Source organism: Gopherus evgoodei, chromosome 9, assembly GCF_007399415.2.
Source record: "Gopherus evgoodei ecotype Sinaloan lineage chromosome 9, rGopEvg1_v1.p, whole genome shotgun sequence".
Classification (NCBI taxonomy): domain Eukaryota; kingdom Metazoa; phylum Chordata; order Testudines; family Testudinidae; genus Gopherus; species Gopherus evgoodei.
Window position 1 is genome coordinate 93,857,339 of NC_044330.1, and position 17,862 is coordinate 93,875,200.

Below are 17,862 nucleotides of genomic sequence, written 5' to 3' on the forward strand. Positions count from 1 at the left end.
ACTTGACTTAAACTTGGAGAGAGTGCTGCACGAGGAAATTAAGTTGGGGATCTTAAAGGAATGAAAGCACAGAGATAGAGAAAGATGGAAAAGTTTCCTACAGTAGGCAAAGAGGATATATAATAACCGGCAAGGGAGTCCAGGAGAAAGGTCTGAGGAGTGATGGACTCTAAATATAAACTTGAAAGCACTTCCAAAGAGCAAGAAAGGATGGCAAAAGGTGTCAGTCAAGCAGTAGGGGGATATAGGAGCTATCAAACATTCAGACTAACTGGATGGCATCCCAGAGGGAGGTTACACGTAAGAAAAGGTTTATGTTTGCTTCAAGGGATGTGTGACACTTCAGGATTCCTTATTTTTTACCAATTGATTTTAGTGTTGCTGGTTAAGGATACAAAGAGTGATCGCTTAACTTATGCATGTTAACACTGTGATATTTCAGAGGTGCTAATAAGAAGGAAGGTTAAAGAATGTTTTCTTTATTGGACAGTGTGAAAAGAATGAATTATGGTCCAAGACTAAAATGGAAATAATTGAGTTAGATATAAGCAGAAAATACAGTGAGAATTAGGTAATAGCCAAAACTGCTTAGCAAGATAGTTGAGTCACGATCATTAGAGGCTCCAGAAATATATTATATAAAGTCTGAGTGGGATTGATGCAGAGAAAAACTGCTGCTCATTGCATAGGCTGCAATTGGATATCAAAGATATTTTCCCATCGTGGCCTCTATAATTCTGTCATAGACAGATTAAAAGGGTTGGCATAAACCCACTAAAATGGAGACGTATGTTTTTGATGGTGTGCTGGAAAACAGGACCATATATGTTCTTCCTAGTTCAACTTTTGATCTCAGGAATTTTACTGGTACAAATTTCAACTATAATGGACCAAAATAATGCTCTCCAAATTAATCCAGAATGCTCACTGTGTCTTGGGTGCTGTTGTGACAGTGATCTGACAATGTTTTCACTTATTATAAGAGCTTTAGATGTAGATTAAGCATATATATGTGTTTCATGAATCATTGAATTCAGTGATCTACAATAATGTGTATTATAGTTAATTTTTAACTTCTTTGTCATAACTCTGACAGTATGGACATGTCCCATTTCAATACATCAGAACTATGGGATCAGGATCTACGCCATTGGTCAATCACTTTTTCAAAAAGATTTCATTATAGTTCCAGATCATGTCTATTACTTCTTAAAATAATTACCAGGGCTTTATCTTTCTTTTGAGTAGCAGATAACCTTTTAAGAGCAGATTATTTTTAAGTATATGGCTCTTGGCAGGTTTCATTGGCTATTTTTACCCCATCCCACTGAATTGTATACAGGACATTCGGTTCAAAATACTTTAATGGAATTATTGCTTGAGTCTGTTGCTCTCCCGCAAGTTATTCGTTCAAGCATAGCTCAAGCTTTATGGTAACATTATTTTTGAAGAGCTCAGTCTTCTCGTAAGTATTCCCCATTGGATGTCAGATAGACTTCGTCACTTGGAGACACCTGGGTCTTGAAGGGGTTTAACGTTGTCTGACAACAAGAAATTCAAAAGAGCACATTCTAAATGAATATGACATGTATGACTAGCATTAGGAAGTTTTGCTAAAATAAACATTTCTTCACACTTTCATTGTTTCAACTCCAGGTGATGTAACTTACTGTCCTCACTCATTCTAGAATCTGATTTCACTGTGGTGAAAAGGGGAAGAGAGGAGAGGCCATCTATTTGTTATTTGCTCACTCTATTTTTTTTCTCTACGATCGTTCAGTGGAATTTATGTATTCCTATTACAGAATAATAAGAAGATGATAAAAAATAAAAAATGCAATACTGCCATAAATATTTTTGTCAAATATTTAAAGTCATCCATCTAAGTATGACTAATGTTTCTATCAATGATTCACCTGTAATAATTATGTATGTTCCAGGTGAAGCATAAGACCATTTATAATTTGTGTTTCCAATGGGGTTGAGTATTAGGGTCCTACCCTGCAAACCCTTATGGCCAGGAGTAATAGTAAAAATACCAAACAGCCCCGTTGATTTCAGTGATTACTTGTAACTTCCAGTGGTGTTTATATTAGGGCCCAAATGCTTTTCTTCCAAGAATAATTACTACTGCTGTGAATAATCCCATGACAGATGAAATATAACACACACATTTACAGTCAGTGGGACAACACACAGTAATTAGCACTATAGTTGATATCACAGGTTTTCAGGATGGAGTTGAGCCCTCCTTCTCTGAGGGGTTTACAAGATAAGATAGTCCTTGTATATTGTATACTCAGACAGTATTTTCCAGATAGGTCAGGATACTTTCCACATTCCAAGCATCTTGATTTTCATTTTGAAAATTAGATGTTTTGAAAGGGTTAGATGCATCTGAATTGCTGCTGAATCCTACATAAAGATAGGGTTGGGGCCAGGAGAATTAATATATGAACAACTTTCAAATGAAATTGCTTGAAATCATGTTTGCTTTTTAAACCAGATTTGCATTCAAATCTAAAAGTTCAAACCACGACACTGTCAAGCTGAAATAAGGATGAGTTTGTTTAACAATATGTATCATACATACATTGGAACACGAGCAAAGATAATGAATAGTTCAGAACATCTACCTGTATGTCAGTTTCCCTCTCTGAGAGAAATTATGAAGAGGGAGGAAAACCACCTACAAAAGCACTTGTCACCCATTTACTATTATCTGATTAAATGGAAGTGCTGAAAGAACGTTTGCATAAAATTGCAGCTAATGTACAATTTTCAGTCATCTTTTTTTTTAATATGGTATCATTAAAGCCATGAAAGGGGAGAGATTTTTGTTAGGGGCCTCATTTTAAAAAGTAGGACAAAAAAACCACATATCAGAAAAAGTTCCCTTTAAATCATTTTATTTTTTTATTCTTATCCTTAACTACATACAGTATATAGAAATGAAAATGAGCTTTGAATGTACCTTGTCCATTGTGCATCTCATTCATTGGTGAGCACTTCCTCATGTGAGTAGTTCCACTGAAATCAGTGGGGTTACTTGCAAGATTAAATGGTCACTGACCTGAGTGAGGGTTGTGTAACTGAGTCCTAAATTAACATGAATAGGTCCTGATTCTGACACTTTTACCATATTGTGGTCTGCAATGATTCCCATTGATCCCAAGAATGGTACTCATGGTACATTAATACTCATCATGAATAATGGTGGCAGAATCTGGTCTTCAGGGGTTTTTTAGGAGAGGACTGAAAAAGATCTCCTTATGGCCAGATTGTGGAATCTTTACTCAGATTGGTGAATTCTCACTTCTGTGAGTAGTTCCATTAAATTCTATGAGACCATTCACTTGGATACATGTTCATCAGTGCAGACGTTCTGCAATCTGGCCCTTATTGTTAAATGTATAATCATTCATGTCCACATCTACACTGACCCTGAGTAGCATATTTTCCTCTAGTCCCATTTTCATCAGCACAACTGCATGGGGAGTTATTTATGCCATCATTAAGGTGTCAGAATCAGACCCTAAATTTTATTCTCAAATGAGTTCCAATAAAGGGACAATAAAAAATAGGCAATCTGAATGCTCAGGCTAGCCTCTCGCATCTGTTCCATCAGGCAGGAAATGAAATATGATTGACCAACTTTAATGGAGAGTTTTCTAATGATGAACAATAGTGATTTGAATTAGTCAGGTTAACTAGCAGCTGTGGAAGCTGGTCAATTTCCATACAACCAGGATGGGGGGTGGAATGTCTGTAAGTGTTCATAATATATATGAGTGTAGTAGAAAAACAGAGAGAGATAACTATAATATTTCTAGCATTTGAGGAATTAATTTGGCAAAAAAGCAAGTTGTTCAGCAGTTATGTCTGAAACATGTTTCCATCTGAAAAGAACATCTGCTGTATTTTTCTCTTCTTTCTCTTTATGGGGAATCCAAACTTCTTCCCTCATTTTATGCACAAATACTTCTAGGGTCACATGGACATTGTTTGGCTAATTTAGTCTTTTGTACTACAGCAATGCTGCCAGCACATTAAACAAAGACCATGGCCAGATCACTGCTGTAAAATGGAATGGCTCCATTGAAGTCAATGGAACTACACCATTTGACACGCTAGCAGAGATCTGGCCTCATAGTGTTTTGTAAATATGGGGAGAAAGACTTTAAAATATAATAATCTAACTATTCAGAAATATGCCCTTTCTCACATGACTAGTCCTATCTCAGATAAGTAGACCTGTAATTTCAATGCGTCCACTTGGATGGGTCAGAAGTATTCACATCAGTGGGAGCTATAAGACTGGGCCTTATTGTGTACTAGTGCCAGGCACAGAGTGGTGTTCTGCATAATTTTTTTCAGAGCGAGGTTAGTAAATCATCTGCATCGAGCTGCTGGCTATAAGTGAAAAGGATATTATTGTACATCATTTAAATTCCAAATAGTACTGCTTAAATATGTGTTAACAACTTGTAGTGATGAGATATGAATTAGTTTTAATTTTGAAAAAAAATCACATTATCTTAAGTAGTAACTATATTAATAAAACCACAAAATCACATGAGAGCCTTGAAAGAGACCAGTTTAACTGAGATCTTGGGTGAGCCTCTGTCCAAGCTTTCATTCTGTTTTACTACTGTCCAGAAGGTCACCTCAGTTAAGAGTACAAACATATATGTAGAAGTGAAAATCCATTTGAGATGTTGTTCCAGGTCTGTGCATTATTCACTTTTTCATAATGTGGGCTGATTTGAATATACATAATGTTCCCTGAAATAAAATAGTTCACACAGCACATGAAATATGGGTTATCTAAAATATTTAGGTCCAGTTACTACTGTCCTGTGTTATGCTGAGTAGTTCTTACTCAAGAAATCCCATGGGAAATACTCATCCAAGTAAGTACCAAGCAGGCAACATAACCATTGCGAATTGGATCCTATGTATTTACTTATAACTGTAGGGTTTTTTTTAATTTTTCATCATACATATTAAATATTTAAAATTCAGCAACAAAATATTATGTTTGTATTTTGCAGTATCTAAGAACTAGGATTAATTTGATTCAAATATTAGAAAATGTCATTGTTAGTTATCTGAATGCAGAGTGACCTCTAGTGACAGCTTTCCTGTATCACATCAAAGAAAGTTTAAATCACCACGGATTGTATATGTTGCAACTTAACATGATACAGGTGATTTAGACAGTGGTTTTACACTAAGGTGACCTATTACCTATTTTATCTGGCAATACTAAAAAATATAACTCAAATCAGAGATAAAGAATTCAAAAGTAGAAGAATTAACACAACATTTAACAATTAATTAAACATTTTACCTTTTTATTTATTGTGCAGTGTTGGCAGTCAGCATTATTTAAACTTGCACCATAATTGCTCATAGGAGCACATGCAAATTTATATTGACCCTCTCCAAAGTTCTGTAACATTTGAATCTTCTGTTTTCTCAGGTATGACCTTGAAGGCCACCTGACTAATGCAACGTTTCCAACTGGTGAAGTCAGCAGTTTCCACAGTGATGTTGAAAAACTAACAAGAGTAGAACTTGAATCTTCAAACAGAGAAAATGTGATCACAGCTACAAACTTCTCAGCTACCTCTACTATATACACTTTAAAACAAGGTAATTAAAGTATCTCTGTTTCTTTTGCCATAGTTATTAAATTTGAAACTGTAGCCACTTGCGTTTTTATCAGTTTGCCCAAAAAAAATCACCTTACTTTGTCTGATTGTTTCCTCTGAACTTCAACCCAAATTTCTAGTTCCTATTTTATTATACTGCCCAAGTAACTACTAACAGTGGACCATTGGTGGGTGCACTTCCAAGTATGAGTGTATTCAGGGGTCAATGGATACACTCTGTTTTTTGAAACCTCTGCTATCTCTAGACTTTATGCGTAACACCATTTAGTATCTCAGTATCAAAGTGGTAAGAATTGACTTTGATGCAGTGAGTTTTGTCATTCTAAGAAATACCCCGCAAAAGATTGACTTGCCATATTGACACTGTAACATGGAAATGCTGTCAGTGGCTGATGTGGGAAATTCATTCCTGGCAACGCCACCTTCTAGCAGTGGTTCTTATAGGAATGACAACAAAATGTGACCCATATCAGCTGTTGAGTGCATGTAGGTAGGTCATGAATACCAAGATTCTGTGTAGACAGGTGCTCAAGCTATTGCAGCTACACTCTATTTTTAGAGTGCAAGCTAATAAAAGCTACCGTATGTATGTCTCATCGAGTTGGAAATTACACCTTCCAGCTCCAGGGCAGATGTACCCTGATAGGTGCAGCACAGAATTCACAGCCTGGGGAAGGAAGACTTAAGATGGCTTTAAACCACCTTAGCATTGTCCCAATCCAGGGCAGCTCCAGGGCCTGCAGCATAATTTTAATTATACTTGAAGCCTATTTAAGCCTATGGCAGCTTCCATTGGGTGCCCTGTGGGCTGCAGCACTGCCTAAATTCTTCACAGCATTTCATGTTCTGGTCTCACCAGGACACATCCCCTCCTGCCGCCAGCTGCACCCCTGACATGCTCTCTATGCCAGGGCTTGTGGAGGGGGTACTCAGAAGGCAGCCTTATCACTGATTTCCACAGCACCTATGCCAGGGAAATCCTCCCACAACCAGAAATAGGGCTTTTCAGCCGGGGAGAGGTTCTTATTCTAGATAGTTGAAAAAATAACTGTCAGACTCGACCTCAATTCTTCGTTAAGTTCATTTAAGGGTTATGCTTTACTATATTAGTGGTATATTGACCCTAACAGACTAATCATCAGCATACAGTCAGAGTGGCCAAAAAGCCAACCTGATGAATTCACTTTTTTAAAAGCCTATGATCTGAAGGCAGATGACCTTTATTCAGGATGTAGGATGCCTCCAATATGAAAATAATAAGGCCTAGATTTACTGAAAATTTGTTTACATATCTGAAGACCTGCAGCCTCCAGGTTACAAACATATACCGATGTTGGTATATATACAGCTGCCTATAAACCATGGACAAATATACCCTTGCACATCTAACATCTGTTTCATAAAGGTGGAGAACTGAACTCTCCTCATCTTGTTTTATTGACAGACAACACGCAGAATATCTATCGGGTCAGCCCGGATGGTTCGCTGAGAGTCACATTTGCCAGCGGAATGGAGATCACTCTGAACACAGAGCCCCACATTCTAGCAGGTGTTGTTAACCCCACTTTGGGAAAGTGCAATATCTCATTACCTGGAGAGCATAATTCAAACCTAATAGAATGGAGGCAAAGGAAGGAGCAGACCAAAGGCAATATCTCAGCATTTGAGAGAAGGTTACGGGTAAGGATTCCTCTTTTGCAAAGTGCAATATTTCTTCTGAAGACAACTGACTTAAATCTTGTTGGAATTTATTTTTTAATAAAAATTGTAATGAAGAGTATATTTTAGAGCTAGGCCTTAACCACAGATTTTAAACACAAATTGTCTCTCCCAAGCTCACAGGGATTCTGATCCATTTATTTTAGTTGTTAAACTTGACCTCCAGATACAATTGCATTTTTTTTCTTTTCAGCTAAGGGTTAAATTATGATTTGTGGCAAAAGCCCGGGGCAAGGGGCAACATGTACTCTGCCCCCATTGCAGATTGTGAGTCTTTGCATTCTGACTTCCCTTCTTGTTCTGGCTAGAGCAGGGCCGGCACTACCATTTAGGCGACCTAGGCAACGGCCTAGGGCACCAGAATTTTTGGGGGGCGCTATTTTGGCGGAGGGGCGGCACACGGTCCCGGTGGACCTACCGCAGTCATGCCGGCAGATGGTCCGCTGCTGGAAAGGCTCCGGTGGAGCTGCCGCAGTCATTTTGGCAGACGGTGCTCTGGTCTAAAGGCTCCGGCAGACCTACCGCAGTCATGCCTGTGGCAGCTCCACCGGAGCCTTTCCAGCAGCGGACTGTCCGCCGGCATGACTGCGGTAGGTCCACCGGGACCGCCGGGGGCAGCGAAATGGCCGTCCGCCTAGAGCATCAGAAACCCTGGCACCGCTCCTGGGCTAGAGGTAATCTCTGCCAGCTGCCCAGTGCTGTACCTGGGGCAGATTACCTTCAGTGGTGCACTGCTGAACTGCACTTGCCAGTACGTATGGCAGAAGGGGGACATTAAGGCAAGTCAAAAGCTATGCCTCCATGGTGCTGTTCTCTCTCTCTCCTTATGGTATCCACAATACAACTTGCATCCCTCATTTCCCTGCACGAGTGCATTAGCCAGGTCACAATCTGGTCCTAATAAACAAGCATTTTTAACATTACATCCTTGGTTTGTATTTTCCTTCCTGAGAATTCACAGATGATAATGACAGATGGTCACATTCACCATTTGATTAACAGTAGTACCCAAAGCAACTGTTAACTTGTGTTTAAAAAAAAAGGAGGGGGGAGGGGCTTTAAGCAATCAGTAATATTAGATTTATAATATAATAGTGAAAGTTACAGATGCAGGCATTATATAATGTTACAGAGGTACTCCCTTTTCTTCATATGTCATTATATAATGCCTGCATCTGTAGCTTTCACTCCATGCATCTGAAGACTTGAGATTTTTTACCCACAAAAGCTTATGCCTAAATAAATCTGTTAGTCTTTAAGGTGCCACCGGACCCTTGTTGTTTTTGCGGATACAGACCTATACAGCTACCCCCTGATACTCAACTTTACAAGGGAGCATTGCACAAGTTCGTCTTCTCCACCTCCACCTCCTTCCTCCCAATGCTTTCCCCCCCACCAAACAGCTGTTTGGCGGCGCTTAGAACTTTCTGGCAGGGAGGGGGAGAAGCAGGGAAGCGCCACGTCTCCACTCTTCCCCCTCCCTCTCAGAAAGTCCTAAGCACCACACAAACAGAGTTTGGCGGCAGGGGAAGCACTGGGAGGGAGGGGGAGGAGTGAGGGCGCAGAGAGGAGGTGGAGTGGGGGTGGGAAGAGGTGGGCCTGGAGTGGAGCGAGAACGAGAAGAGGCGGGCCTGGAGCATCTCCCAGCAAAGTCGGTGCCTGTTCTTCTGGGGAGAATCTACCGCTGCTGCCGCACAAGGTGCTTCCTAGTGTCCTTGTCTGCAGCGGGCCGTGCCTGTGTGGGGAAGCCAGGGGCGTCTCCGAACTATAGTACAGTAGAGTACTGTACAGTATATAATGCATTTTGTCTGTCCCAAAAAAATTTCCTTGGAACCTAACCCCCCCCATTTACATTAAATCTTGTGGGAAAATTGGATTCATTTAACATAGATTAACTTAACATTGCATTTTTCAGTAACATAACTACAATGTTAAGTGAAAAGTTACTGCACTGTATTGGCAAATATGCATGTTGTAGGAACGAATGGGTGGCTCAAACAGTCTTCAACGTGGAATTCAACAATTGGTTCATTTCTGCATAAGTCTTTCCGACTGTGCTTAGATAACTGCAAAACACCTATTTAAGTGCATTGAATCATAAAAGTGATAAATGTCAAAGGTTCATCTGATCATTTATTCTGCCTCATATTGCCTTATGTTCAAGTGCTTCATCCTGCCCAATATTGTTCTGATATTCACCTTAAATTTTCCAGTGACTAATTTCATACCATGTTCTTTTAACTCATTTTCATCTGCACCTTTGTTTTCCTCAGTAGCAAATGCCAAAAAAGGAGGAGGTTCACAGGTGTGTTGAGTCTAGAGGAGTGAAATATGCTTAAGAAGTGAAATATGTCAATTTATTGAAAAATTACAAGCAAATTGAAGCACCCATAGATCAAGTGCTGAGTTGAAACTGCATGAAACAGCTAGTCCATTTGTTGTTCTGTTCAGCAGGAGAATCTACAGTGTATTTATTACTCACTCGACATACTGTTATGGAAGCTCAACCCCTCCAAATATATCCAGCCATGTCACAATAGTATCATCATTATTGTGGTAAACGAAAAAGAGCCTGATTGTATTCTTGAGATGTGCGTACCACAGAGATCATCCACACACGGATCCCCTCTCTGGCTCAGAAAGGCATCTCAACTGCCTACATGGAAGAGTCGTCTTCTCCCCTAGATACTACCAATAGCTGCACGAAGATGGAGGGCAAACAGTGGGCATGCTGGGAGAGGACTGGGTGAGATAAAAACAGGAATTGACAAAGAATATTATTCTACCTATATTATTTCTCAGTGTCCACCCCTATTCCTGCTCCACAATGGAATTCCCCTTTGAGGGAGGGTTCTTTGGGAAGCCTAGGCTAGAGGCGTTTCTGCTCTATTGGAACACCACTGCCATAGAGAAGAGCCAGAAATGAGGTTAAGGCACAGCTCCTCTGTGCAGATCTCAAGGTGTCAGCAGGATTTGTGGATCCAACCTGCGGGAGACCTCATTCCTCCACTCTCACCAGAATGCTACGGGAGAAATCTCTATGAGGATATTCCATGGGAAGGGGGCAATTAGAGCTTAACTATGTTTTTCTAGATTAAATGATCATTTTAAATACAAGTGGGAGAAGCATATTTTTGCTCTGTCTTCTAAAGTGTAAGGTAAAGACTTTTTCCCCTTTAAAGTTGAATCCTTTCGTGCCAAATTCATCTGAGATTTTGTTTCTTGAACAAGGGAGCTCACATGGTCACTGAGCATAAGTGCCAGTACATTTTGGGGCTTGGGTTAGGATTTTTGGTTGGTTATTTTCCTCTTTCCCACCTTTTATAAACAAAAAATGCTAAAGCTATGAGAGTCGCTGGCAATGAGTCACTTCTTGTGAGCATCCAGGAAGAGGTGAGCTTTCTGGAGGGACTTAAATGAGGAGCATGTGATGGCTTGGTGGGCAAGAGAAGAGAAGATATTCCATGCATGTGAACAGGATCAGGGATACTTCTAAGAGAAAGGGACAAACTGAGTGTCTAAGCTGGTGTTGTCAATAAAGTGGGCATAGGGTCACAAGTCTAATATATAGCATAGTGGAGTTTTGTCAGGCTTTGACACTGAAGACAAAAGTTTGAATTTGGTAGTGATGGAGAAGGAGGAGTCAGGGAGATGTAGGGAATTATGAGGAACAGTGCAGTTAAACACATAGTCAGAGTATCAGTGCAGATTTGGTTTTCAGAGAGAGAGAGCTGCATCCTGCTAGGTAACTAGGCCCTTTGAAAAGGAAAAGCAGTACAGCAACTCCTCACTTAATGTTGTAGTTATGTTCCTGAAAAATGCAACTTAAAGTGAAATGATGTTAAGCGAATCCAATTTCCCCATAAGAATTAATGCAAATGGGGAGGTTAGGTTCCAGGTTTTAAACAAACAATTTAATACTGTATACAGCAATGATGATTGTGAAGCTTGGTGGTGAAGTCAGAGGGTGGAAGAGGGTGGGGTATTTCCCAGGGAATGCCTTACTGCTAAATGATGAACTAGTACTTGGCTGAGCCCTCAAGGATTAACACATTGTTAATGTAGCCTCACACTCTACAAGGCAGCACAAATAGAGGGAGGGGAAACAGCATGGCAGCAGGAGCGGTGCCAGAGTTTTTGGCGCCCTAGACGGGGGTCCTTCTGCACTCCCGGTCTTCGGGGCACTTCAGTGGCGGGTCCCAGATCGAGTGAAGGACCCGCTGCAGAATTGACGATGACGACCCAGAGCGCGGAAGGACCCCCCGCCGCCGAATTGCCACCGCGGGTGGCAAAATGCCACCCTCCCAAATCCTGGCACCCTAGGCGACCGTCTAGGTTGCCTAAATGGAAGCACCGGCCCTGCATGGCAGACAGAGACACACCCTGTGTGGGAGAGAGAGATATGCATTGCCCCTTTAAGTACACTGACCCCACTCCAAGTACATTGACTTTTTAAGTAGATCAGCAAGTTGAGACAGCAGCTGCTGCCAGCAATCTCCCTCTGTCCTGAGCCCTGTCATGTTCTCTCCCCACCTCACTCTATGGAGATGGGGTAGGCAGGAGCAGGGGGAGGGGGACGTGCTGACATTAGCCCCCCTCTCCCCTGCCACCCGCACAGCAGGCAGGAGGCTCCGGGAGCAGCTCCAAGGCAAAGGGCAGGAGCAGCACATGGCAGTGAGGGAAGGGACAGCTGAACTACTGGCAATTGACAGCCTGCTGAGCGGCTGCTGCAGAGGGGACTTAGGGGAGTGAGGAACTGATGGGGGGGGCTGCTGGTCCATCCTGGTTCCAAGCCCCCACCAGCTCGCTCCAACGGGGCTGCTCTTTCTGCAAGCAATGGACAAAGCAGGCAGCTGCCAAACAACATTATAAGGGAGCATTGCACAACTTTAAATGAGCATGTTCTCTAATTGATCAGCAACGTAACAACAAAACAATGTTAACCAGGATGACTTTAAGTGAGGAGTTACTGTATAGCATTGTCAAAAAAAGTCAAATAAAAACTGTAACGCTAATAGACTAAATAAATTAAAGGTATTTAGGGCTTATTGTTGACAAATCTTTGAAAACTTTTATTTGGGTACAATTACAAAAGAATTACATTAACTGAGGGCTAGAATACAAATCAAAACAAGTGCCATTTTTGCCTTAGTTCATATTGGGCCACATTTTGAAAATAAAGCTACTAAGCACTTGATAGTCACTGTACAAAGCCCTGAAATAGCTAGATAATGCCTTGGAAAGCCTGTGATGTGAGAGTATGAGAGTCCTCAAAATTCAATCAAAAAGCAGGAGGCACAATCCAAAAGTTTTGAGAATGAAGGGGGGAAATCAGGTCAAATTATTTCACTTAAAATTTAGCACTGATGTGGTTAAAGTAGCCAAGTAATTCAGTCAATTGAAGTAACCGATACAAATGAGTTTGACTGATAGGGAAATAAATTTAAAAGCAGACAACTATGGAATAGGATAAAAAGACGCCAGGTTATAAAAGTAGTAGACTTCTTCTTCTCTAAGACTTTCTAATGCCCTTAATTCCCACTCCCCATTAATAGGCAGCACAAAGGCATATGACCCCCAACCCCGCTCCCAGAGGATTTTTAATTCATCCTTGGAGGAGAGACAGCTTACCCATGCTAGCAGCAGGCCTTGAAGAAAGGTATAAAGCAGATTTTTAAAAAGTGGCAAGACTGCATGGTAAGAATTCTTCTTCCCAGAAATGGAACAGAGAAGAGGATCTAGCACATTAGTAACTAGAAGGCTGTAGTAGGGGCCAAACACGGTCCCAACACACCAATCAGGTGGATAACACTGAAATTAAACGCAACTTTTTTAAATGTAGAATGCTCTGACCTAGTACCTTCAAATATGCAAAACAGTTCATATGTGTGTGTACAGTCTTTATATTAATAATAAATCTACATACAATTAGGCATTTTAACATGAATTTTAATCTAGCAAGCCTTCTTTTTTTAATCAATTGAACTTCTATTTTAATTGACTTCTGAAAATGAAGCAAAGGCTGCTGTTAAAACCAATGAGCGTGATGCATAGTAATATATCAATTAGAATTTGGTGCTGCTTACTCCTTTCTTTTGCATAACTGAGAACTCAGAACTGGATACAAACCATTTTTTACAAGTGACTGTCTACAAAATTGAGAATTAGATGCCTGACTGGTCTCACTTATTTGCACTTAAAAAAAAACCTTGCTGTCTAAAACTCAAGTCAGAAGTTTTGAGGATATGGGCTTGAACAGATATGTTTGTTATGCTGTTTAACAAATATTTTTTCCATAATATTACCAGTCCTCTAACTAGTTACAGTTATTGGGTGAGATCCTCTGGTGTCATTAATTGGTTTGGCTTCATTGAAAATATAAGAATGTACACATACCTGCAGACTAGTTTACACATTTTTGGTAATCATTAGGTCTGAGAATTGAAGTCAGTGGAACTACACCAATTTGCATCCGCTGAGTTCTTTGATAGCCAGTTCCTCCTTATTAGCATAGGAAAGTCACAACGTAGGCAAAGTTTGTAAGCAAACATTTGACTTGTGCTGGATATTGGAATATCCTAATTCCCTTTCCTCACATTAGCTCATTACTCAGTTGTTCATAGACTTCAGAAACCATCTTTAAGCAAAACCACTGCGATTTCAAATCAACATTTTTGTGTTGGCTTAGAAATGAGGACTCATAATTCAGCAATCCCTTCTAAAAACCCAGTACTGCTTTGCACTTCTGAGAAGTGAATTATAAAATAAAAAACAAAAACAGAAATAAAACCCTAAATTTTATGAAACCAGCAAGATGTGCATATGCCTCATCCCTTTCTCATCTGTTTTTTATTCTTATTCATTGGGTCTTGTCTGAATTAGAGTGCCCTACAATCATAATATTAATAACAAGGAGAACATTAAATTTATACATAGATGGTAAAAGAATATTAGTCAGGATTTATCCTCTGCTTTCTTTTCAATGTGTTTTATTACCAATCCTGGTTTCAGAGACAGTAAATTTACTAAGAAATGTCCATCACACAAATATATCAACAAATGTAGTTGAACTGAAAATCACTTTTTACTTAGACTCTTTAACTATCATTAGAACATAAATTGTAATAGTTACAGCCGATTACTGAAGTATATAGGTATTTTACAGCTGTAGTAAGTGAACACTGTTAAATATAGAGATGTATGTATATAAAACCACAGGAAAGACCGTTGAAGAATGAACACCTGCTTCTTCTAGGTTTCCAAACAATTTGTATCTATAGACAGAAAAGATGTTCCTTTTAATCACTCACACTATGTGTGAACCACAGCTTGGGCTAGTACTATTTAACATTTATTTTAGAGCTGTGCCCACAGGCCACAATTAGGACCAGGGCTCCATCGTGCTGGGTATTGTACAAACACACAATGTGACATCATCTCTGCTGTGAGAAGTTATATCACAATTTGTTGTTCAAAACAAATTAATGCAAGCATTGAGCACTTGTAGTTTGAAGAAACAAGTCAATAAACAATCTATGTTATGGTTCCCTAGATTATAGCTGACAAGTGTACATCTCTAATTGAAACTGAACATAATGGTAATAATGATTGTCTTTGGTGACTGAAAAATTTACGAAGATAGGTTAAGGAAGAAAGGGGTAGATGCCTTTGATTATCGGAGATCTGGGTTCAAATTTTCATTTGGATCTCACAGGATTGGAATTACTTTCTTAATTTAACCTATTTGTCCACAAATTTTGACACAACATAGTATGATTAGTCTACTCTCTGCTCAGAAGACACTTGAAGCTGGAGTAACAGGAGTGTTGCAGGCCACGGATATAGTGCATCAAGACAGCTGGTGTACAGAAAAATGCTGGTACTATTCATTGCTATTGTTGACATCTGTGAACTCTAATGAGGAGCAGACTATGCAACGATGCCACAATAATCTAGTACAAAAATATTGATGGGAAAAGGTACAAAAGGGAGATAAAAAGGCCTCCTGATATAATGCAAGAATTATGTTAAGATCGTTCTTGGTAAAGAAGAAACGCGTGAAAGATACACTAAAATTGGTGTATCAAAAACTAGGCCTAATTGGTGGACAAAATAATGAGAGCATGGGCTATTCCACCATTCACTCCCTCTTGGGGTTCTAAAAGAAAGAGACTTTGGGGGATGGAAATGGCTGTTGGCGGGAGCTTCACCATCATGGCTGCAACCCCCACAGTCTCCTAGGATCCACGTCCTTCCTCATCCTAATCCTAAAAGATATGCTGACCAAACTGGGCCAGAGAGAAGGAGCCAGATGACATCACCACCTCTGCCAATTTTGGCTAAATCTCGAACTCCATCTGGGATGTAAGACTTTGTCTCCTCCCTCCATGTGTCCTTTTCCTTCCCTAACTTAGTTTCTTCTCTTTTCTATCTCTCTCTCTCCTTTCTCCTTCTGTCTAATCTGAGTCTGGCTTAGCTAGCCATGACTGTGTATTTTTGAAACACTGCTGTAAGTCTGTGACCAGAAAGAGGTAACTAAAAGCAATACCCTAAACAGCACGATCCTGGGACAATTTTCCCAGGTCTTGAAGTGGCTGATAAGGCCATGTTTTGTGCCTGTGTTTTTCCAGCAGCAAGGCTGCAAATGAAAGTCAATACCAGAGACAAAAGCTGTTTTTTCTCTCTTTGCTGTTCTATTTTTTCCGTTTCTGTGTGTTTCTCTTGTTTTATCTTCTTGGGAAATGGGATCCGACTTTAACAACAACAGCAATAACAACCTCACCACCCCATCGCAGCTAATGATGTCTCTTTTCCACAAAAGGGACAGTTATAACCATCTTGAAATACCATTTAAGAGACTGTCAGACAAGTGGGTTTTTCCTTCTAAAAACTCTCTCAAGCTAAAGGGAAAAAGGAATAAAGGATGTTATTAAAATGAAAACCTTATTCAATACTTTACATTTTAAATGCTTTAACTCTTTTCTTTCTTTTTCTGTAGCTTTAATAAAAGGTTCGGAGGAATTTTGATGGTGTTTTTCCATGGTATTAAGCCAGCTAAGGTATACCGAGCTATACAGAGGTATACCAAACCCTGACCCTTGTCTAACATTGTTTAATGGTGGACAGCAACTGGATTATGTTAACATTTTTGACTTTTTAGGCCTATTCCATCTAACAGTGCCCACTGCAACTTTATGCAGTGAGTCCTTGCCTGGCTGACTGGAAGAAAAAGGGTTGTTGTTCCTTTAAGGGCTCCCCCTGCAACTGCTAGCAGATATGGTGGAAGGGGGAAAGTTCAGCTGTATGGAGTGGGAAGAAGCAGGAAACAGCTGGACTGGAGAAGGAGTGTGAAGGAGGGGTGTCATTCCCTCAGCAGCTGGCCAGAAGGATGGGGGGTATTAATATCCCATGCAGTCCTGAAGAATGGGCTGGCAGACTCCACCTTCCCACTCACAGAATCTAAAAAAGCACCAGGTTCCTTCATGATCCACTGTGGTCATTACACTAGTTTCCCCTTTTCGCTATGGGACTACGAAGGATTTTTTCCCTCAGTGCCAGATTGGCTGAGGTGGTCTGGGATTTTTCACCTTCCCCCCAGCAGGTTTGGGACCCCTACTTGGGGCAGGGGAGTTAGATTATAATGTCACATCTTAGTTCATAAAACTTGTGTCAGATGGCCAGTGCAGGTACTCAGTATAAAAGGGATATTGTTTTTGGATAAAATGGATTGGAAAAGGATGTAAAGGAAAGCATCCCTTAAGGGTGGTTTGGAGCTCCTATGTCTAGTACAAGGGGGAGCCTTTTCTAGGCCCCTTAATCCTTTTAGGGGGAGGATGGTTGGGTCCCAAAAACAGGATGGCTGGTGTCAGGTTGGGGATTATGTGGAAATGATTAAAAAAAACCATGATGACCTGCACTGTATAATTTAATGCTGTGTACCCCCAGCTATTTTAAGTGAATAAAATTGCGGCCTAATTAAACCCCATACATTGCCTCCTGTCTTTCTTCCGGTCTGGACGGACAGTGGAACTATTTGATTCTTCTGGATCGATTACCACTGTTGGTCAGCTTTTTCTGCCCTCACTCCCTTTTCAGCTGCTTCCCTGATCCCAGGTGCCAAAGTTTATGGACGTGAGTGGAGAGTGTGTGTCTGCTAACATATCTGTTCCATTTTCTGTACTACTCTCATGTGTACTCTAACATCGACAGCTTCAGAGTAGTAACTATGCTATCAATATTGATGGAGATTAGGAGTAGCAAAATGTCTGTGTTAACAGAGCCAGCTCAGCTTCACGTCTTTGCTTGCATGGAGTCAGGAAGTCAACCCATAGGAAGAAGAAAGATGAAGAAAGGAGGAGGACTTGGGACAAGATAAGAACAGAGAGATGAAAGGAAATTTTAGGGTGTTAGAATAGGAGGTTTTTACATAAAGCAAATCCTAATGTGCTGAAATTTGAAGCATGAT

General features: G+C 40.3%; 1 protein-coding gene across 10 annotated transcripts in view; it reads left to right on the forward strand.

The window, feature by feature from the left end:
• The window catches only part of TENM1 (teneurin transmembrane protein 1), a 1,405,227-nt gene that overhangs the window by 1,371,517 nt on the left and 15,848 nt on the right, over positions 1-17,862 (forward strand). For all 10 annotated transcript variants that reach the window (XM_030575184.1, XM_030575189.1, XM_030575193.1 and 7 more), the window contains 2 exons: positions 5,486-5,658; positions 7,123-7,358. In XM_030575184.1, the coding sequence (XP_030431044.1) occupies positions 5,486-5,658; positions 7,123-7,358 (409 nt within the window). The remainder of the gene's footprint in view (positions 1-5,485; positions 5,659-7,122; positions 7,359-17,862) is intronic.